Here is a 24,084-nt window from a genome sequence, read left to right on the forward strand (position 1 = left end):
GCGTCCCCGCCGGCCCTGCCGACGTGGCGGGGCGGGACCCGGCGGCGCTCCCGCGCGCACTCGGCCGCCTGAGCGGTAAGAGCCCCGGGCACCTCTCGCCTTCACCCCCTTCCCCGGGCGGGCGCGGGGGCGGGGGGATGCGGGAACAGCTGCGGCGGGGTGACGGGGAGACCCTGCCGTCTCTGTCTATCCCGTTCGGTTCCCCGAGTCGGCAGGGGCTGGGCACCGGGCGCAGGATCGGAGGGAGCGGCCCTGGAGGTGAAGGTCCGGGCAGGCGCGGGCGGCGCGGCCGAGGGCCCCGCGTGGGTGCGGGCGTGTGAGTGTGTGTGTGTGAGTGTGTGTCGCTCCGGGTCCACGCTCATGCACACACCCACACGCCCGCACTCCTGCTCTGCCCCCTCGGCCGGCGTGAACCTCTGCGGAGCCTGCCTTGTGCTCCCGAAGTATTCGGTCCCAGCACAAAGCAAGTCTGAAAAAGTTTCCCCCAGGTCCCAGGTCCCAGTGAGAGGCAAGCTGCGGGGTGTCCGCAGCGGCGGGCACAGGCGAAGCAAGTCTCATCCCGGGGTTCGCCAGCCCTTGGCCTGGAAAAGCCGAGCTCCGGCCTTGCCCTCCCACCTAAGCTCATCATCCGTCATCTCTCCCGCTGCAGACGCCGGCACTGCCGGCGCTTCCACCCCAGCTAGCACCCTGAGCCAGCCCACCTCTATTCACAGCCTCCAGGTTGAGCCCCACTCCCCGCCCCAACCCCCCCACCCGCCGGCCCAGTCGCTCCTCTTCCTCCCTGGAACCAGGTATTTCTAACCATCTCAGATCAGGCACCTGAATTTCACTGCCCTTCCTGGAGTAGAAAGAACTCTGCATGAACTGTCAGGGTGATCTCTCTGTCCTTCGATGCCATCAGTTCTCATCCTAAACATCTTGAGAGAGTCAAGTGGGTGGCTTTTAAAGTCAATGTCCCGAACTCCAGAAGACCTCGTCCACCCTGAGAAAACTAAGTAGGCAGGCTTTCTCCTCAGAGCCTTCTCTGCCCTCTTTTCCTCCCGTTGCCCCTTCCCCACCTCACCTGTGTCCATTCCCTGCCTTTCCTTCCTTTCCTGAGCTCAGGAAAAAATCTGATAAACTTCTTAGGGCATAAGTTCTAAGCAAAAGAAGGGAACTTTGAGGGTGGGATCTGAGCCTCCTTGGAGCCAGTGCAGAAGGAATTTGAGGGTGGGAAGGAGCCTTGCTGATTCTCACGGATTCAGACATCATTAGACCAGGCTTACATCACACATTGTTTCTCTTTAATCAATATCAAACAATATATTTCAGTTCAGTAAATATTAGATCGTCGGAAAACAAGCTAGGTGCTTGTTGGTCACAGTTCTGGAGGAGAGACAAATGTCTCCTTTTAAAAAATGATACCAAAAAAATGATACAGAAATAAATACTCCTTAAAAATGCCATAGAAGTCTATGCAATGTATCTTCTAAAACATTGGAAGGAGTGGGGCAAATTTGGGAAAATTTCAAAGTAGAAAGTAACATTGTTGTTCAGCCACTGAGTCATATCAGACTCTGCCATCCCATGAACTACAGCGCACCAGGCTTCCCTGTGCTTTACTGTCTCCTGGAGTTTGGTCAAACTTACGTCCATTGAGTTGATGAAAGTGATTCTAGACACCGAGAGAAAAAAAAAAAAACAAAACAGGACTTTGCCAGGCAGTTGGAGGCAGGGCATCCTGGTCAGAAAACCCAGCATAAGCAAAGATGGAGATGTTTATGAGCTGCCTGGGCAGTGATGGAAAATGTGCTGTCTGTTGAGTTGAGAGTTCCAGGAGGCTGATAGAGAAAGTGGAGCTGGACTGTGAGGGGCCCCAGATGCCATGCAAAGGTGTTTAAACCTCCTGTTTTTTAAACAGGTCCTTATTTGTGTTTCATAAAGTTACCTGGCAGACGTGTGGAAGCCAGACTGGAGGAAAAAGAGTCTGGGCTCTGGGTACACATACTTGTCAAGTACCGCTGGAACTCTTGCAACCTGGTTAAGATCCTGTCATCCAGTTTTTGTTCCTGGTCTTTCACTGACTGACACTTTTTAAATTTGGAGGCAGTGATCTCACACAGGGTATTGTATTACCAACTCCTTATTTTGCCAAGTGAGACCATTTAACAAATCCATGCACTCCAATACTATTTCATAAAATGAAAGATGTTTTAATACCAAGAAAAGCATGAAGGTTAAACTTGCAAGATGAAGGCAGTCCTTTACATTGAATAAATTTAGACTGATGAAACACTCTCTATCTTGTCCTTATTTTTCTCTGTCATCACGGGCTGGTCCCAGTCCTGCAGTCTGGTGCGCGGGAACAAAGTATGCAGATCGGTATGTCCACCACCCTTACTCTCCAGAGGAGGAAGTAAGGAAGCCCAATGAGAATGAGTGGGCTGTACACCTGCAGAGGGATAGAGAGATCAGAGCACAATTCTTTCCACCTCAGCATCCATCCCTCCCATCCCTTGATATTCCTCCGTGTGGCTCTTGGCCCAGCCGCACAGCATCCATTCTGCATGTCTAGATTCATTCCTAGCACTTGCATACACTCCTTTCCCATCAGGCCTTAATGACTGTCAAAGCCTCTTTCAAGGTTCTCCCTTGTATGAGATCAGTCTAGTTCAGGCACTTCTTTACTTGCTGTGATGTGCTGTTTTAAATCATCATTTAACCATTCTGTGTTAGATGCAGTAGCTTCCTGGACCTTCACTGACCAGGAATCAGATGGAAACAGATTATTCATTTTCTGAAGGATGTCTTCCATTTTAAACTTATTTTTGGAGCCATGAAATTGTTGCTCCAATACCTAGCATAGCTCTGGGAGCATTTTAGGTGATGCATGAATTGACTCATGAAAAACTAACTTATATTCCCAGCCCACAAAGGCTTCTTTATATGCCACTCTTCCTCTTCTTGGAGTTTACTGAAGAAACTTCCTTGTTTCTGTGGGTTGAGGCTCCCTAGCATCAAAGCCACAGGACACGGCTGTAATGGTCAACAGTCCAAACCATAAATCAGGGCAAGTTTAAATCCGACTGCTTCTGGGGCACCCAGGCAGAGATGGGGGCCAACCCAGGACACACAGCATGCATCCCAGCCACCAACAGTCCCTACATAGGAACAGCTGTGTCTTAGAACACACAGTTTATAATGACTTCAGGTGGAAGGGCACTGTTTTAAAAATGACTACCTCTCTCCTGTCATAACATCCAGAGTAGACCACGGTCTACCAGAATAAAAAAGATTTGGAGGAAGCTTTGTTTTTTTGGTTTAGATTCAGGGAAAATATGGACTTGTAACAGGTAGAAAAGTTCACATACGATTAGAAGTTAAAGTAGGGCCGACCATTTTGATGATTTGGAAAGATGTAAAAATATAGTCTTCCTGAAATAAATTGTCCATAAATGTGTCCTGACAGTATTGGTTCAACTCCTTACAGCTGAATGTCACGTGTATTTCTGAAGAAATGTCTTCATGTTGATAATTGGATACAGAGTAGCCACAGGGAAGAGAGGTTTTGTTGTGGTCATTTTCCCACAGTTGAGGTGACCTGACCTAAGGCAGTTTGGCCGTCAGAGATGGGTGAGAGTGGTAGGCTCCTCTGTGCAACTGATAGAACCAGAATCCAGTCTCAGGAGTTCTGCCACACACTCCCATGTAGGTTAGCAACCAGGCTCAAATATACAGCTTGTTCTTGTCAGTTGATGAAGTTCTGGCTCTGTCTTTTAGTCCTTGGGTGAGGACCGCTCTGGAGGCAGGACTCAGCGAACCTTGTAATCAGGCTTTGATGGACTTCTGCAATGAGTAGAACTAGAAAAAATCTACGGCAAAGCTCGGTAGCTCCACCATTTCCATTTTATCAGTGAAAAATACTTTTAATAATGTATTGTGTTAGTTGCTCAGTCATGTGACCCCATGGACTGTAGCCCGCCACGGTCCTCTGTCCATGGATTCTCCAGGCAAGAAACCTGGAGTGGGTAGGCATTCCCTTCTCCAGGGAACCTTCCCAACCCTGGGTTCGAACCTGGGTCTCCTGCATTGCAGCAGATTCTTTGCCATCTGAGCCACTGGGGAAGCTTTTAATAGTACCCCCTGATAAATAGTGTTCAGAGAGAGGGATGGTTGAACCCTCTCACGAGGTGAACAGTCCATTACAGAATCTGAAATGGTAACTAAAGACCTTGAAAACTATATTCCTTAATAGGACATTTAAAATGTTAACCAGCCACCCCCAGAGCATAAAATACAACTAATCCATGTAGATGTTCCATAGTATGTGCTGAAATATTTTAACACTAGGAACAGTATCACAACAATTTAAGGTGAGGCAGATACAAAATGTTTCTAATGCTTTTTATTCACCCATAAATATTTATTATAACCAGGTTTATTCTCATGTTCCTGCTGATAGAGAAGTGAAATAGTTTGGAACTTCTTAATAATCCAGATTAATAATAAGGTTTTTCAAATTATCTTACAAAGAAATTAAAAGATCAGACAGTGCCTTTGACTAAATGTTGATGAACACAAAAAGGGGAATATAAGTGATGTCCAAGTATGTGCTCAATCTCCTTATGGTTGTACCCCTAGGACCCAGGTGAGGATAAGGGTAAATTAGGAGAACTCTAGGCCATGGCAGTGAAGGAATGTCCTAGACCATGGGTCAGCAAACATTTTCTATACAGGGCCAGACAGTAACTATTTTAGGCTTTGCAATTTGGGGGGCCATGTGGTCTCTCTCGCCACTCTTCACCTCTGCTGTTGTACTAGAGAACCCACAGAGGTTATATAAACAAGTGAGCATGTCTGTGTTCCAATAAAACTTTATTTACCAAAACAGAGGGGAGGCAAATTTAGGCACCTGGCTGTAGTTTGCCAACCTCTGTCCAGGCCAGTCCTGACTGGTTTTCACAAAAATTTGATAAGCTTCCAAGTGACAATAGCTTTTCAATTACCCTCCCTCAATCTCATCCCTCTCGCATAAACCACAGTAACAATCCCTTTTCTCTAGGGTAGCCAGAATCACTCTTTACTACTTTAACTAGGCAGAGACTATACTTACTGACAGACCATCTCCAACCTTGAATACCTGAAACTTAATGTATCAGCCAAAGGGGAGGATGCATTCTTTGCCTTTCCCATCTGCAGACTTGTTTATAGTTGTGTTATCAGAGAATTCAAGTATTTTTGTTTAAAAAGAGACATTCTAACCCAGTTATCTTGTAGGTGAAGGAACAGAGGAAAGACAATATGGGTCATTTGAAATCACTTGCTGTAAGATAGCTCCTGAGTAAGCGAATGAGGTAAAGGCATTTGCTGCTTACTTTCATTTCAAATTACACTGTAATTTTAAATCTTTCCAAAAATATTAATATAACTCAATACACATGTTTGTTGAGTTTCCTGCAGTGTTCAAGAAACCATGTTAAGGGCTGTATAAAATATGAAGACAAAATAAGGAAGATTCTTATCTTCATAGTATTTACAGCATATTAGGATAACACTCAAACGACTCTAATCAAAGATGATTGTAACCATCCGAACTGAGATAGATGCAAAGTGCTCTGAGAGTTCAGAGGAAGAAAAATTATATCCAGTTAGGAGGAACAAAATATAGAGGAGACGGTTACTCTAAATGGGCCTTAAATACGTTAAAACAACATACTGAACCAACAGCCACCTGACAGTCTTTTCTGAATGTAATATATTCGCAGAATTGTATAGCCATTACCACTATTCAGTTTTAGGACATTTTCGTCGCCAGCAAAAGAAATCCACATCCATTAGCAGTGATTACTCATCCCCCCTCCCTTCAGCCACTGAAAGTGAAAGTGAAGTCGCTCAGCCGTGTTCGACTCTTTGTGACCCCGTGGACTGTAGCCCACCAGGCTCCTCTGTCCATGAGATTCTCCAGCCAAGAATACTGGAGTGGGTTGCCATTTCCTTCTCCAGGGGATCTTCCCGACCCAGGGATCGAACCCGGGTCTCCTTCATTACAGACAGCCACTAGAAGCCACTAGTTTTCTTTCTGTCTGTGGAATGGAGGTAGGTATTTGAGAGTCATAGCATAGAAGTGTGTAAAACTGTGAGAAAGGAACAAGATTCACCAAGGGAGAGAGAAAATAGCTAGACAGTTTTAAGGAACAACTGTTTGAAGGGTCAAGACGGTTGGCATGTGCACGTGAATTGCAGGTTGGCCACTGTCATCACAGGGCCAGTATGTGAAATGGCTTCCCACATACTGTGCTTTTAACAGTGACCAGAGATTTGACCAGTTGGCAAACACTGAGGTCAACAAAAATACCCACTGATTAGCCTGCAACTTGGTGTCCTATATAGTGAGGTCATTATCTTTTTTTTAGACTAATGAAATTATCAGGCTTCCCAGGTGGTTCAGTGATAAAGAATCTGCCTGCAAGGCAGGAGTTCAATTCCTGGTCAGGAAGATCCCCAGGAGGAAGGCATGACAACCCACTCCAATATTCTTGCCTGGAGAATCCCATGGACAGAGGAGCATGGTAGGCTGTAGTCCATAGGGTTGCAAAGAGTTGACATGACTGATTCAACTGAACATACACACACACACACACAAGGAAATTATCATCTTGAACTATCCTTCTGAATATATGTTATCCAATAAGGTAGCCACTAGCCACACATGTCTATATAAATTTAAGTTAAAATTATTTAAAATTAAATTTAAAAATTAGTTCCTCCATTGCACCAGCCATATTTCAAGTATTTGATAGCCGTATGTGACTATTAGCTACCATATTTGCCATCATGAATACAGAACATTTCATCATCACTGAAAGTTCTATTGAACTGCACTGTTGTACATGGTAGCGATAACTCACAAACTTCATAAAGAGGTTTCTGTTTTGTATGTTATTTTGTAATGGCTCCATTCCTCATTTGGCTTAATATGTCACTTTTTTATTCCATTTCATCCTTGTGTTTCCCCATCTAAACTATTGACCAAAGAAAGCTCAGACCTTCATGGGCTGGTACCCAACAAGGCACACTTCTGTGTATGTATGTTTTTTTCATTTTGAATTTCTGACCAAATTGCAATACTAAATGTCAAGCATGTTAAAATAAGTTCTCAGGTATTTTCCATGCTTATTCTTATTATGGCTACAAATTTAAGTCATATGAAGTAAATACTTTCAAAGATACAGATAATACTCTTAGTTCCTATATGCATATTTCCTCATGCCAGGTGAAAGATCCGTGAAAGTTTAAAGATAGCCCTGTAGGTCTGTATTAGTCCCTATTGCTACTGCAACAAAGTACAACCAACGTAGTGATTTATAGCAATACAAACGTATTCCCTTACAGTTCTAGAGTCTGAGGGGAGAATGTTTTCCTTGACTTTTTCAACATCTAGTGGCCCCCTGTGTTCCTTGGCTTGTGGTCTGTTCCTTCATCTTCAGAGTGCATCACTCCAGTCTTTGCTTCTGTCATCACATTGCCTTTTCCTCTTTGCAGTCAGATTTCCCTCTGTCTTGCTCTGATAAGGACACTTGAGATTTCAGTTAAGACCCATGCAGGTAATCCAAGATTCTTAATGATGTCTTCAAAGTCCTTTTGGCCATATAAAGTAACATTCACAAGGTGAACATGGATGGAAACTGTGTCTCCTGCATCTTCTGCATTGCAGGCAGATTCTTGACCACTGAGCCACCTGGGGAACCTGATAATTTCATTAGTCTAAAATAAAGATATAAGGACCTCACTGCATAGGAAGCCAAGTCACATTCCAAGGATTATGACATTGATATTTTGGTGGGCCATTATTCGGCCTACACAGAGGTTACATAAAGTTTCTTCTTGGTAGAAAAAAGCTTACCTCCACCAGATTTAATTATTCAGGGCTTTGAATTAAAATTTAATAATTGAGATAAAGAGTAAGTTGTTTGTTTGTAATCATGTTAACAGATATTAAAATGTCTGACAATGGCGATGACATGTTAGCCTCTGGAGACAAAGAAGAAATTACCAACAAGCCCAACAGTGATACTTTACCCAAAGATGCAGAAGTGCGCTGTGATTCAGCTGCAATTTCAAATGAGCTAACGCCAGCGAATCCCAGAAGAGATGTGCACGAAAATGAGGCTGTTCAGGGTGCAGAGATTGCTGACACTGGACTCGCTGAGGAGCCCAAAGACCTTGGCGCCATGGAGCTGCCCCTCAACGGAGAAGTGACTGAGGATGCCCTCGCTGAGTGTGTTGATGCCGTGAGCCTCGAGGCAGAACCTGGATCCGAAATACCCCTGAAAGAACAGAGTGATCCGGTAGGAGTGGTTCATTTGACCAAGTTCTTACTGATACCTACCATGGGCATAGATTTGTGCCACGCTGTGAGGTTAGAAATTGGGAATTCAGTATACACTATGACATTACCTCTGTCATCAGAAATATATTGTTTGGTGAGAAAAGGTTTATATGAGAATAATTGGTCATTTTAATATTTTCATTTTGTTGATTGTATTTTTATTAACAATAACCACCACCAAATTATTGGACACAACAGGCACTCTCCTAACTACTCTATATATTAAGTAATTCACTCCATACAACAGTTCCTTGAGATTCTAAGCTGGATATTATTAACCCCAAGTTATAGATGAGATAATCAGGCTCAGAGATCTTAAGCAACCCAGTAAGATATTAAGCTACTCAGTAAGTGAGCAATATTGTAATATTGAATATAATGAGTCCAAATTATTAACGAACCTAATTCCCCCCTAAACAAGTTAATGCTTCTTTAACATCACTTAAATTTTACTGCATATTTACAAATCCACTCTGAAGATCTGAAACCTTCAGATTCCTCTTTTATCATCACATACCACCTTCTGGAGACCAGCAGCGGAACACCTTTGTGCTTCACTTCAGCGCCTGCACCTGGCTCTCTGGGGGATAAGTCAGGCCAGTATCTCCGTGTAACTACCGAATTCCACATCAGTATGACCAGGCTGGGTTTTCCTGACACCTTTCCCTCCATCCACGTGGGGACTGGAAGGGGTAGGGAGGCACTCTGCAGTACTTGAGGAAATGGACCACTCTCCTCCAAACCTGCCTTCTAGAAGGATGCTACAGTGTAGGGGGATCGGCCCTGCTCTCCCGAAGTGTGCCCCACACGGCCCCTCCTTGAGGTGACTCTGCTGCAAGCAGTGAGGGAGGCAGGCTAAGTGGGGAGTTCGAGGGCTGGATTTTCATCCCCCATCTATCATTAACTCTCTTAGTTTGGGCAGGACACCAAATTTCTTTGTGCTTCAGTTTTTTCTCTGTAAAATGAAGAATTTGCCCATGAAGACCAGGAGGTATCCTTCTGACTAATGTTTTGTGATTATTTTACTCAAAAGCAGACTTCTTGGGCCTCAGTTTCCTCAAATCGACCCTCAGAATTGTTCTAAGATGAGATGAAAGGAAGGGTTTTCCCATCACTGGAGATGTTTAAACAAAAACAAATGATCATTCTGCTGAATGTCATGGAAGGGATCTGAGGACCAGCTGGGAGTTTGGATCAGTTATGTAAACATACATGCAAAATTTTGTTTATGAGTTCCATGATATCACAGACACTTTAAAGCCATCCATGGACCCCCTGAGGATTAAGAATCCCTAGATCAAAGGGTCTCAACTCTAGCTAAACATTTCAACCACTGAGAGAGCTTTGAGAAATAATTGGGAATGGGGAAGAAAGAAAGAATGATGACAGGGTGGATATTAGTCTGAATTCTCCACAGAAACATAACCAATAGGATATGCCCTATACCTGTATTTACCTGTGTGCCTGACTTTGGAACCTGTTTTCCCTCCATGCTGTCTTTCTACTGGGGCACATTGGTTCCCAATTGTTATTGTAACTGCTACTATTAATATATACTTTTGTACATTAAAAAAAATATATCTTAACCATGACATTCTGACCGAAGATGATTCAAAGAAGCTATAAAAGTTTCATTGAGTCAAGATATGTGTGTTCATGAAGGCTAGATTATACATTCCAGTTTCAGACTTCAAAAAGTTATAACAAGTTTGCTAATAAAGATAGCAAAATAAAAAGTCAGGATGCTCCTACATATCCATCTTCTTACATTTCGAGCAAATCGAATGAATTCTTTTGAGAGCACTTTGTAAACCTCCTTAATGCTACAGAGAGAGAGAAAGCTAACTGGCAGACAGGTATTCCCCTCCCGGCACCTCCCCTCCCCTACTGATAGCTGTGAAAAGGGGAGCATTTCCTTATCATGAAGCTTCACAAAGTATCTGAATGGAAATTCAGAGACTGGCCACAGAGTTAGAGCCGTGGCTCTGTGTATGTGTGGAGGGTGGAGGGCGGGGTAGTGGTGGTCGTTGCATCGGGAACTCAGGTAGAAGCAGGATGTGGGAGGAATTCCTGTGAGCATGTTGGTTCTAAGAAGACAGAAAGCTAAGACAGGTGGCTGGAAGGGCCTTGAGAGGAAAGCATGTCTCTTTCACCCAGGTTACGTTTAAACCTTCTAACTAGGTGCAGATATAGTTTCTTCTTAATAATTACTAGAAAAGGGGATTCTTCTCTCTCTCTCTCAGCAACTTATCCTTTTGTCTTAAGTTAATATTAGAATTCAGTTGGGTGCTTCATCTTCAAGCATTCTTCATTTGCTCTATTTTATTTGTTCTTCATTGCACACTTACAGGAAGTTGTTTTGCGGTGATGAAAACAACCATTTTTCTGTTGATCCAGAAGAGAATGAATTCTGCAAAAAAAAAAAAAAATTTCTTTTCCTTTCTTTTTTTTTTGCAAAAAGTCTTGAATCAAAAGTTCATTTGTACGTTGGTTGGTTGGATCTTGAACACAGGTCTGCTGAGGAATGACAGGTCCTTCAGGAAAAGTTCAAAAGCCTGTCTGGGCCTAGATGTATTTGAGTTTAAGAGAATCTCATTACCTCTTAAAAGAAAGTTTCTAAGGGGAAACGCCTGTTTTTTAAAAAACCTGGCAGAATAGTCATTGAGGAAGTCGTTTCTTCTAGGACACACTAGGTTTTGTGATAATGGGTTTAAATGTATATATTTTTTCTATAAGTGGTATCTAGTTACTTTGGGTCTTGGTCTGCTTAAAATTATTATTTTAGCTTATTAGCTTCCCCTTTGCCTGAGTCAGCATGGCAGCCATCACTTGGCAGGCAGGATGGTGTGACCCCAGGAGGCACTCTGGGGCCAGTGGTTCTGCCAGCTACTCATCTGGCATGTCTTCTTTGAAGGGTCACACCATCACAGTTGATACACTCAGAGAAGTTATCTCTGTCTTTAGGGCCCCTTCTCTTTGTCATCCATTCTGATGTACAGACTCAGAAACCACTGAGCTAAGGCTTCTTTTAGGAATCCACACCACAACCTCCATGAGATGGTCCTCAGCCCCCCTTGAACTTAGGAGGTTGGACTAGAGTCTAAATCTTTACCAACCTCATGACACCATGTATTATTCTCCAGAAGCTGGGTAGTATAACTATCTTTAGGATGCCTCCCATCTAGTTGGGGAAGGAAGTGTTATATAAAAGCAATTATAGTATGTCTTGGATTTCCCTGTAGCTCAAACAGTAAAGAATCTGCCTGCAATGCAGGAGACCCAGGTTCTATCCCTGGGTCGAGAAGATCCTCTGGAGAAGAGAATGGCAATCCATTCCAGTATTCTTGCCTGGAGAATCGCATGGACAGAGAAGCCTGGTGGGCTACAGTTCGTGGGGTCACAAAGATTTGGACACAGCTGAGCGACTAACACTTCACTTCATAGTATGTCTTAGCGTACTAGATATAGACTAGATAGGCCGGCACAAGGAAGCCTGGGATGGAGCACCCAAATCAACTGTAAGGAGTTGGTGAAGTCCCCATCTTTGGTTCAGAGATATTTGTCATGGGTACTAGGTTGGAATGACATTTATTTGCAGAAATCTTGTGGGGCCTTATTATGCACTAGTCTCTCCCTCTCTTAAAGTCACTCAGTCGTGTCTGACTCTTTGCAACCCCATGGACTGTAGCCTGCCAGACTCCTCTGTCCATGGAGATTCCTGGCAAGGATACTGGAGTAGGTAACCAGTCCCTTCTCCAGGGAATCTTCCTGACACAGGAATCAAACCCAGGTCTCCTGCATTGCAGGCAGATTCTTTACCATCTGAGCTATGAGGAAAGCCCATGTGCTAGTCGATCAGCCCCTAAAAGATCTAATCTAGTTCAAATTTCCCTAAATTCTTAGCATCAGGAAATATTGCCCGGAGTAAAAAAATTTCATCCCTACTGTCCTATACCAGTGCATTAAAAAGCCAGTCATGAAGAAGGTAAAGGATGCATGTTACCACTCAAAGTACTCAAAGGAAAACACAGACTACCACTCACCAGTTCTCTCCCTAGAAAAGGAAAAGTAGGGTGCTTAAGAACAGTAAAATTGCTATCAGCAAAGACAAAGATGAGAGCACATAGGCCAAGATCTGCTGATGACAGATTTTTGCCTCTTAAATGAGTGAGTAGAGTTTGCCCCAGTTCTATTGGAGTGTTTCTCTTTTTATCACTCTCCACGTGAAGACATCTGATTTTTCACTTGAGCAACCAAATGGTAGCTGCTACCTTTTGGTTGTATTGGATGTGCGTATGCATGCTTAGTCTCTCAGTCATGTCTGACTCTTTGCAACCCCATGGACTGTATCAGGCTTCTCTGTCCATGGGATTTCCCAGGCAAGAATACTAGAGTGAGGTGCCATTTCCTCCTCCAGGGGATCTTCCTGACCCAGGGATCAAACCTGTGGTTCCTGCATTGGCAGACAGATTCTTTACCACTGTGCCACCTTGGAAGCTCAGTTGTATTGGGCAGTGCTTCATAAATCTGGTGGTATGTTATAATCACCTGGGAAGTTTGTTAGAAGTTTAGATTCCTGGGATCTACCCTGAAAGGTTCTTATTCTTTAAAAGATCACAATGGAAGCTAAGACACCATATTTTTAGTAAATTCCCCCAGGTAATACTCTTACAGTCAGACTGTGGACCAGTGTTTGGGAATCACTAATATTAGTACACAGAAGAACTAGTTGAGGAATCAGATGAGATTGAGAACATGGTGAGCTCAGTATTGGACATACCATGAGACATCCATGTGAAGATATTTTGTGGATAGTTGATTACAGTGGTTTGAAGCCCAGGGGAGGTGGTGGGGAGAGATTTTGGAGACCATTAGCCATTGGGTGTAACCCACTCCAGTACTCTTGCCTGGCAAATCCCATAGGATGGAGGAGCCTGGTAGGCTGCAGTCCATGGGGTCACTAGGAGTCGAACACGACTGAGTGACTTCACTTTCACTTTTCACTTTCATGCATTGGAGAAGGAAATGGCAACCCACTCTAGTGTTCTTGCCTGGAGAATCCCAGGGACGGGGGAGCCTGGTGGGCTCCTGTCTCTGGGGTCGCACAGAGTTGGACATGACTGAGGTGACTTAGCAGCAGCAGCCATTGGGTGTTAATGGGAGTGGGTCAGATTGCCCAGGTGTTGTATATAAATAAATAAAATCAGAGGCCAAGACCTGGCCCTGAAGTCTATGTTTCTAAGTCAATTTGGTCATGCCCACCTCTTAGAGTCTCTTTGATAGATTGTTCTGTTCAGTTCAGGTCAGTCACTCAGTCGTGTCTGACTCTTTGCGACCCCGTGAATTGCAGCACGCCAGGCCTCCCTGTCCATCACCAACTTGTAGTTGCCAGTAAAGTTCATTCTATAAATTAAATTTCAAATCATGTTATACCACACTGACATTTTTTAATTAAGCATTAATTAACAAAAATGTTTAAAATAGTTCATGAAAGCGCATGTAGACTTGAGAATGTTCCATTGATCTGACCTTTTACGTGCCTTGACCATTACTCCAAGTGAAAGGTTCCTTCAAGGCAAATGCCTAGAAATCTAGGAGCAGAGATTTCATCCTTCATACTTGGCATTGAGAAACCAGAATTCTCCAGAGTTCAGAGATGAATAGAAGACCACTTAGAAGAGGGTAAAATCCTTTCTTTTACCTTCTTCATGTAAAGGTAGGAAAAGGCTCTCAAATATATTTAACCACCAACTAGTGTTGAACACCTTTAATTTCACAATCTAGAACCCCTTTCAGATAGTCAGAATGCTAGTTACCAGTCTAACATGTTTACCAGTGAAAGCCCATTTCTGTAATTCAGTACGCTAACTTGCAAAGCCTTAGATGTTAGTAGAGATGTGAATAATACAAGTGCTCATTATAGCTGCCTCTGGAGTATGGCTTTCCTGATTAGCATGCCAGCTGACCACCTGGACTATGTGTACTTTATTGGAATGCTTGAAGCAGTTGGGTTGCAACTTAAGGAGCTCCCACAATATGTGTGGAAACTTTTTAAAGTAAACAGAAATCATCATGATAAGGGATGGACAAAAAAAAAAAGCAAGAGTAAGAAGATAGGGCATGGAAGCCAGGTCATGAGAACAGAGTCTTCTAAGGATGGAAAAGTGGTTAAGCTTCTGGTGCTACTGAGAGGTCAAGAAATAAAGTGACTATAATGAATCCATAGCTCTGACCCAGAGAGAGCCCTTGTGATCTTGATAAGGATGGTTTCATGAAACAGTGACCGTGGAAGGGTCACTGTGGGGTGGGGAGGGGAGTGGATTCAGAAGGTAGGCAGCTTTTTTAAGAGATAAAGAAGAAAGAAAGACATGGAACAGAAACCAGACAAGTTGGGAAAAAAAACCAAAAACATTTTGTCATCCTGATTTTCATTTGCTGGTTTTAAGATGGAGAATGGTGCGCATAATTAAATGTGGGAAGCAGCCAGTAGAGAAAGGTTGAAAAGCCAGAAGAAAAGGGAAAACCAACCTTCCCACGCCCAGAGGAGATCAGATGGAGGTGATAATTACAACCAAGAGGAAGATACCACTTCCGTTACAATAGAAGGGAAAGAAGTAATTGTGAGTGGGGGGTGCAGTAAAGTTAGACTTGTGTTGAAATGGGGTTTTGATATAGGCCAGTGTTCTGTCCATAAAAAATACTACTCAGACTTTCAACTTGGTTTGAACAATTAGTATTCAATTTATTAAGGTTATAGAATCAAAATGTCGATTCTCCATAGTATTCATCTCACAAATCTTACTCTATTTAGAAGTCTCGCATAATTGAACACTCACTTTCAAGGGGCTTTTGATAAATGCTTGGTCCTTTATGCCAACTTAAACATGGTCAAATATTTTTTAACTACATCTATAAATTTAATATACTCTGTCTACTTTTTAAGTACCTCATTTACCTACTTAAACAAAATCTTGCTGAGTACTTAAGAATTGTTATAAATCTTATAGAGTGGACCTAATGACCCCTTAGGTTCCATCAGTTCAGTTCAGTCACTCAGTCATGTCCAACTCTTTGCAACCTTGTGGATTGCAGCATGCCAGGCTTTTCTGTCCATCACCAACTCCCAGAGCTTACACAAACTCATGTCCATCGAGTCGGTGATGCCATCCAACCATCTCATCCTCTGTCATCCCCTTCTCCTCCTGCCTTCAATCTTTTCCAGCATCAGGGTCTTTTCCAATGAGTCAGTTCTTCACATCAGGGCCAAAGTATTAGAGTTTCAGCTTCAGCATCAGTCCTTCTAGTGAATATTCTGGACTGATTTCTTTTAGGATTGACTGGTTTGATCTCCTTGCTGTCCAAGGGACTCTCAAGTCTTCTTGAACACCACAGTTCAAAAGCATCAATTCTTTGGCTCTCAGCTTTCTTTATAATCCAACTCTCGCATCCATACATGACTACTGAAAAAACCATAGATTTGACTAGGTGGACAAATTAATGGCAAATTAATGTCTCTGCTTTTTAATATGCTGTCTAGGTTGGTCATAGTTTTTCTTCCAAAGAGCAAGCATCTTTTAATTTCATGGCTTGCAATCACCATCTGCAGTGATTTTGGAGCCCCCCAAAATAAAGTCTGTCATTGTTTCTATTATTTCCCCATCTATTTCCCATGAAGTGATGGGACTGCATGCCATGATCTTAGTTTTCTGAATGCTGAGTTTTAAGACAACTTTTTCACTCTCCTCTTTCACTTTCATCAAGAGGCTCTTTAGTTCTTCTTCACTTTCTGCCATAAGGGTGGTATCATCTGCATATCTGAGGTTACTGATATTTCTCTCAGCAATCTTGATTCCAGCTTGTGCTTCATCCAGCCCAGTGCTTCTCATAATGTGCTCTGCATATAAGTTAAATAAGCAGGGTGACCGTCGCAGCCTTGACATACTTCTTTCCTGGTTTGGAACCAGTCTGTTGTTCCATGTCCAGTTTTAACTGTTGCTTCTTGACTTGCATACAGATTTCTCGGGAGGCAAGTAAAGTAGTCTGGTATTCCCATCTTTTTAAGAATTTTCCACAGTTTATTGTGATCCACACAGGCAAAGGCTTTGGCATAGTCAATAAAGCAGAAGTAGATGTTTTTCTGGCACTCTTGCTTTTTCAATGATCAGCAGATGTTGGCAATTTGATCTCTGGTTCCTCTGCCTTTTCTAAAACCAACTTGAACATCTGGAAGTTTATGGCTCACATACTGTTGAAGCCTGGCTTGGATAATTTTGAGCATGACTTTACTACCATGTGAGATGAGTGTAGTTGTGCAGTAGTTTGAACATTCTTTGGCATTGCCTTTCTTTGGGATTGGAATGAAAACTGACCTTTTCCAGTCCTGTGGCCACTGCTGAGTTTTCCAAATTTGCTGGCATATTGAGTGCAGCACCTTCACAGCATCATCTTTTAGGATTTGAAATAGCTTAACTGGAATTCCATCACCTCCGCTAGCTTTGTTCATAGTGATGCTTCCTAAGGCCCACTTGGTTTCAAACATTATGCATATATTTAGATACATTTCAACTTAAAAATCAGAAGTCTGATAATTCAATTATTCATTTTTAATTGATTTTCAAAACATTGTCACTATAATCGCTCAAACTCCTTTAAGCATCAGTAGTACAGAAAAGAAGAAATATGCACAAAGTGATTAATTGTATGCCTTTCATGCTTTAAAACCTTTCTATACTTAATTTTAAATCTCCCTGGAGTTGAATGGTGCATTCAAACCAAGAAAGAAAGTTCCTTGGGAACAACTGAGGCCATTTTTTAGCAAATATTTTAACAGAGGTGCAGGCATCCGAGCAATTTACATCCTCCCAAATGTCACACTGACCCCCTCCTTAGAACAACTGTGTCATGAGTTACAAAACTTAAAGAGGGTTTGGTCTCACAACTTCTACTGTCCATATCCCAAGACCAAAGCTATATACATAGTCTCTAAGTCTTAATCTAGTAAAGGAGATAGGACTATCAGGTTGGCCTTTATCTTTTAAAAGAGGTACATATATTTTCTATCTTAAGTGCTGAAAACCTTTGAACTTAATGGAATTCTAAGATGTATGCATATTTTTCTACTTAATAACTTAAAAATAAATAAATGAATTTTCTATTTAATGATAAAGACCTTTAAATGGAATACCCAATATGTAAATGTCTTTTCTATTTAAAGAACTTTGAACTTGATAAAATCTTGCACTCTTTTCATCTTCTTCGGTGCACACAACACTTATAGATGTATCGATAATCTCCAGTTGAGTTTTGGAGATCCCTCCTGATCAAGCCAAGTCTGATTTGCTGTTACAATATGACTCTCATTCTTCTGAGAGTTTGAGGGGGTGGGCAGGAAGTTGATAGAGTTCTTATCAGATGGCTTCTATTTTCTCTATGGATTAGGATGTAAAGTTGTCTGTTAAAGGAGGTGGGAGTTACATGGGTGAGGATGAGGAAAAAGCTTTAAATTTTTCTTATATGAAAATGGGATACCTGAGTAGATCCATGCTGCTTACTTTATAGTCTCATAAGCATGTGACATTAAAGCCGCTTAAAGTGGAGACAGTACTCCACTGGATATATTTACAATCCGTGTCAAACAGTTTATATGGTTTTTATGTTAAATGTACACATTTTGTTATTTGAGTTTTGCCATTCTTTGTAGCTGATCAAGAAGTCACAGCTCAATGTCAAAGAAGCTTTATTAATAACACAATTGAAGTAGTCACTTACACTGCAAAAAGTTCTAGACTCATTTAACATTTATTTCCATTTGCTAGTCAATTACCAGCTGTCAGAGCATATTAAGTATTGTAAATTTGAGTCAGAAGCTGTCACCCTTAAGTGTATTAACTTTCCCTAATCACAGAGGTAGTGATTTATCCCATGAAAGAATTATATTAATCACCAACTTACATCTGTCTTCATCATGGTATAAAATTGCCACTGGCTTCATTGCTCAAGTGAAGTAAATCAATGTAGACACCAAAAATGAACGCAGACTGTCATGAATCTTGAGTATTTCCATTCACATTAACAAGCTTCTCATTGTTTCCAAACAGAAAAAAAAATGTCAGCCAACTTTCATAGCTTTTTGCTTCTTAGTGTTAAAACTGTAGTCAATTATTCTTATTATTAACAGTTAACATTTCTAGAGTATTTATTATGTGTTAGAAGGAAATGGCAACCCATTCCAGTATTCTTGCCTGGAAAATCCCATGGAAGGAGTAGCCTGGTGGGCTACAGTCCATGGGGTCACAAAGAGTCGGACACGATTGAAGCGACTTCACTTAGCACTATGCTCACAGCTTTATGTGAATTATTTTAATTTTCACAATAAACCTGTGAGGTTATTGGTTCTTATACTCCTGGCTGCATTTTGTAATGTCGATGATGACTTTAAAAGACTTGAGTAATTAACTTGTCCAAAATGGTAGAGCCTAGAGTCAAACCCAAGCAATTTAATTCCATAATGTTTACACTTAACTGGTAGTCTACACTGATGGATGGTGTTTGACAGTAACTAAGTGAATCAGTTAGGAATAGCATTTGGGATCAAATCTGCATTGCAGGCAGATTCTTTACCATCTGAGCCATCAGGAAAGCTCAACTAAAACTTAACATATAATGGCTTACAAAATAGTGATTTTTTTTTCTCATTTAACAGAATGGAGATAGGCAATAACTCATATTTGTTTAGTAGCCCACCAGGGCCAGAACCAGTGTGATTCCCTGGCCTGTCCCTTAAGGCAGCAAAATTGGCTGCTTCAGTTTCAAGCACCAGGTTCACATTCAGAGCAGGATAAAAGGAGAGGGGAGGGTTGTCACCAGCTGTAACTGTATAATTTATCATGAAAGTGAACCCTTTCTCATTTATATCTCATTGGTCAAAGCTGTTTCACTTGGCTGCTCTTATCTGAAAGGGTGGAAGACTGCAGGGGGAAGGTAGTTGGGGAGGATGATGGACCAGCCTTGGGTCAAAAGTTATAGAATCTACAAACTCTGTAGAAATTTTTCACTTCCTCCTTAACTTCTTCCTTTCTTTTCTTGCAATGAAATCACTGTAATTCTTTTATAAAATGTATTTAGTAAAATGTATTCCTGGATATTAAGGGAGAGGGGTGGTTCTTTTTTTTTTTTTTTTTTTTGAGTCAGGGTGTATTGGTCACAAGTTACGGAAACTATTGCACACCTAAGAAAATCGATGAATTTCAGTCATTTATTCAACAGCTAAATTGAATAAATAAATAAGCATTCATTATATGCCATGAACTCTTCTATGCTCTGTGGATATATCAGTGAACAAAAATATTGAGAGAAAGAGAGAAACACTGTGCTGGAATCACAGAGAACCCAAAGGTAGTAACGCCACAGGGCTTTGAAGAGAGACAGGAACCAGGGGTTGAGAAACTATCTGAAGCCAGGCAGCTTCCCTTAGCTAATCTCCTTCATTCTGCTCACTCTGCTTTCTCTTAATTCTTAGTCTGCATGGTGGATCTTCTATTCAAGCTGAACAAGAATCTGTGTCCCAATCCAAATACGTAGGAAAACGAATTTGAATCAACTGTGCCCACCGACAGTGAGAGATACAGTTCCAGGGGTCATTGTGAGTGGAGTGACACCTTTAAAGTTGTCTACCTCAAAGGCTTCCTGTTGCTGCTCCCCATCTGCAAGTTTATTGATGCTTTTGTAGACAGCTTGCCTGCTACCATCCATGCCAAAGCTCCTCCTACCACCCCAGAGATTTGAAAGTTAACTCTATCTACCTTGAAGAGCACCTTTTTTTTCTAGTTCTGGGGGAAAAAATGGCATGAGTCAAGGTTGTTTTGGAGTTTTTCAAGTCACTCTGTGCCCTAAGGTATTAAATCTTCCCCTCCCGTCCACAGCCCCTGTCACTGTCTTCCAGATAATGGGAGATTTGGGTCTTGGTTGACATCAAATTCCGTTCTCACTTTAAGCTAAGCCCTCAGATGCCAACACCACTGCACATCAGTTTGATTCCAAAGTACACATTGCAGCGTGGATTGGTATATCCTTTTATGGTCCTTATAAACTATAATCCAGTGAGATATGGTTGTTGGTGATTTGTTTAACCTTCTCTGTGTTTCAAACGAATGGATATTTTCCCATTCAGGGATAAACGAATTGCTGACCTTGTGGCTAATCTGGTTTTTTACAGACTGTGGATTCCTCTCCACGTGGAGGGGGATGGGCAGGCTGGGGCTCCTGGGGCAAATCTCTGCTCTCGTCAGCATCTGCCACAGTAGGTAAGCATTATACATTGCATTTGAATGGATAAAGTTCAGGGGCCAAATAGGATATGACATTTTGATCATACCATGTACTGATAGAGTTTAACATTACCTCATGAGATATTTGGGATTCCCAGGTGATGCAGTGGTAAAGAATCCACCTGCCAAGTCAGGAGACACAGGAGACGTGGGTTCAATCCCTAGGTAGGGAAGATGCCCTGGAGGAGGAAATGGCAACCCACTCCTGTATTCTTGCCTGGAAAATTCCATGGACAGAGGAGCCTGACAGGCTGCAGAGAGATGGGCATAACTGAGGGCCTGAGCACATACACATACACACACACGCACACACACATGGGATAATAAGAGAAAATTGTTTTTAGTGTTTACTAAGTGCTTCCTGTATATTAATACACTTACTCTTCAAAATAACCCTATTAGGAGGTACTCTTATTTCCTCCATTTTAGAGATAAGAAAGCTGAATCACAGAGAGGTTAAACTTTATCCAAAATCAAGAGTAGCTGAATTGGGCTTTGAACTGCACAGTATGGCTTTTAACCATTTTATTACATTGCATCTTAGAATATAAGATTGGGGCTTTTATAATATATTCTTAAAGCTTCGTTTGTCATCCACTTGAACGTTTTAAAATATACAAATAGGCTACTCTAAAAAGGCACTCATCACAGCATATTGAAATACAAATAGGAAAAGATGCAGGTAGGAAGAAGATACAGATCAAGGCTAAGAGAGTTTCTATAATTGAACACTGACCTTAACTCTGAGATGCTTGCCTGCCAGTAGGTTATCTTTTTTGTTGAACGATAAAACAAGACTTACCTTATTTAGGGGCTTCCCAGGTGACTCAGCTGGTAAAGAATCTGCTGTAATGCAGGAGACCCCAGTTCAACTCCAGGGTCAGGGAATTCCCCCGGTAGAAGAGACAGGCTACCCACTCTAGTATTCTTGGGCTTTCCTGGCTGCTCAGATGGTAAAGAGTCCACCTGCAATGCAGGAGACCTGGGTTCAAACCCTGTGTTGGGAAGATTCCCCTGGAGGAGGGCATGGCAACACACTCTAGTAGTCTTGCCTGGAGAATCCCCATGGACAGAGGAGCCTGGCGGGCTACAGTCCACGGGGTTGCAAAGAGTTGGATATGATGAGTGACTCGGCACAGCACAGCACAGCTTATTTAGATACCGTGATTTTGGCCGCCAGTAGATTATCTTTCTCACTGGATGATAGAACAAGACAGCATGCTTACATACCGTGATTTTCCTTGTATGAAGTTTTGGAAGAAATATCCTGCATTGGCTCTTACACAAAGAGAAAACATACTGACTGTGTCCTCATCAGTGAAGATTTGTCAGTTATTCTTCATGTGACCATCTCTTGTGTATACTCTTCATGGACACTGAAGATATAACATGAACATGTCTCAGATGACCTAGCCTCCACATTTCGTCTTGAGGGTGGAGAGTGACAGGCAGAACATAGGAAGTCACAGGTAACACCGCTTTCAGGTCGTCTGACTCAGGTGTTCTCCTATGGTCTGTGGCATGAGGATCTTGTGATGGGCCATGAATTGGTCCAATTCACGGTTACTCCTAAAATCAGTAGTCTCTGGCCTTACTCCAATGAACCGTGGTCACAGACCGTTGAAGGGGCAGGTATCTAATTGGATAGAATTTAGATGCCTGGAAGAATGGATTCATTGCATTCTCCTAATTCCATGCCTGGAGAGCTGTGGCAAGGAGTAGATAGATGGTGATCAAATAAACATTGCTCTCTGCTGAGAGCCTGAAAAGTAGATTTTTTTTCTTTTGCTAATTGAAGGGCCAGGTATACTGTGGATACTTTGGGTTGGCCAAAGACACAAACGAACTTTTTGACCAACCCAATACACAAGCAGATGGAAAAAACTAGTCAGATTAAAGTAGAGGAGCCTGTTTTGTTTTCTGAACAGGACGGAGTCTCTTATTAGAGTAAGGACAGGCACTGCAAGCATCTTGCTTTCTAGGGAAAATGTTTGAGCTTTTAGTGACTCCCAAATGGATCTTGCCACTGACAGTACTCAGGACTGGCATGCTTTCTGAACCAAAACTAAAAATGTGGAGTCTAAAAGTTTTTGAAATTGTGATGTCTGGAACAGTATATTACTTGATCACCAAGTTATACCACTCTCTTCATGCTTTATGTCGTAAAACAGTATAATGTTTTGGGTGCTTCCAGTTATAATGGTGTCCAGAGCTTCCTGACCCAGGGATTGAGCTGACATCTCCTGAAGCTCCTGCATTGGCAGCCCATGGGGGTCACAAAGAGTCAGACACCACTGAGCGACTGAATTGAATTGAACTGTGGGAGTGAATCCCATCATATTCACAATCCTGATCACTCTCAAATTAAAAGACTCTTGCTCCCTAGAAGGAAAACTATGACAAACCTAGACAGCATATTAAAAAGTAGAGATATCACTTTGTCAATGAAGGTTAGTATCCTCAAAGATATGGTTTTTCCAGTGCTAATGCGAAGTCACTTCAGTTGTGTCCAACTCTTTGTGACCATATGGACTGGGTAGCCCACCAGGCTCCTCTGTCCATGGGGTTCTCCAGGCAAGAATACTGGAATAGGTTGCAATTTCCTTTTCGAATGGGAGAGTTGGATCATAAAGAAGACTGAGCGCTGAAGAATGAATGCTTTCAAATTGTGCTGGAGAAGACTCTTGAGAGTCCTTTGGACAGCAAGGTCAAACCAGTCAATCATAAAGGAAATCAACCCTGAATATTAATGGAAAGGACCGGTGCTGAAGCTGAAGCTCTAATATTTTGGCCTCCTGATGCAAAGAGCCAGTTCATTGGAAAAGACCCCGATGCTGGGAGAAATTGAAGGCAAAAGGAGAAGGGGGTGGCAGAGGATGAGATGGTTGGATGGTACCACTGACTCAGTGGACATGAATTTGAGAAAACTCTGGGAGATAGTGGAGGACAGAGGAGCCTGGAGTTCATGGGGTTGCAAAGAGTCAGATATGACTTAGTGACTAAACAACAACAACCACCCTCAAATTGGTGGTGGTGGGGAGTCATGGGTGTATCTGCCAGGGGTAAGAATCTTGGGAGTGGTCTCTCAGTTCTACCTACCACACCTCCCTTTTCTATTTGAAATCCTTAACAGTTAAACCACCAATTCCAGAATCTTAATATTTTTTAATGGCTCTAGCTGCATGCTAGAATTTTGAAAAGCATTTTAATCTTGGCATTTTCTCTTGTTTGTACCCACAACAACCAAAGGGCATATGAGGGAGAGCAAAGAAATTTTGAAATATCGATACTCACTCTAAGAGTCCCATTGGACAAACTGGAGCCATCTTTAGAGAAGTAGAGACTGTGTTCATCATCACTGGTCATCACAACCCAGATAAATGCAATAGT

General features: G+C 42.2%; 1 protein-coding gene across 8 annotated transcripts in view; it reads left to right on the top strand.

Moving 5' to 3' along the window:
- The window catches only part of FAM114A1 (family with sequence similarity 114 member A1), a 70,372-nt gene continuing 46,288 nt past the window's right edge, over window positions 1-24,084 (top strand). For 4 of the 8 annotated variants that reach the window (XM_060416956.1, XM_015096441.4, XM_060416959.1 and 1 more), the window contains exons 1-4: window positions 1-75; window positions 5,257-5,333; window positions 7,972-8,327; window positions 20,583-20,670. In XM_060416956.1, coding sequence (XP_060272939.1) covers window positions 7,980-8,327; window positions 20,583-20,670 — 436 coding nt within the window. In that variant the 5' untranslated portion in view covers window positions 1-75; window positions 5,257-5,333; window positions 7,972-7,979. The remainder of the gene's footprint in view (window positions 76-5,256; window positions 5,334-7,971; window positions 8,328-20,582; window positions 20,671-24,084) is intronic. The other 4 variants (XM_060416957.1, XM_015096440.4, XM_060416960.1 and 1 more) reach the window with 1 other exon arrangement.

The sequence above is a fragment of the Ovis aries genome, chromosome 6, assembly GCF_016772045.2.
Source record: "Ovis aries strain OAR_USU_Benz2616 breed Rambouillet chromosome 6, ARS-UI_Ramb_v3.0, whole genome shotgun sequence".
Classification (NCBI taxonomy): domain Eukaryota; kingdom Metazoa; phylum Chordata; class Mammalia; order Artiodactyla; family Bovidae; genus Ovis; species Ovis aries.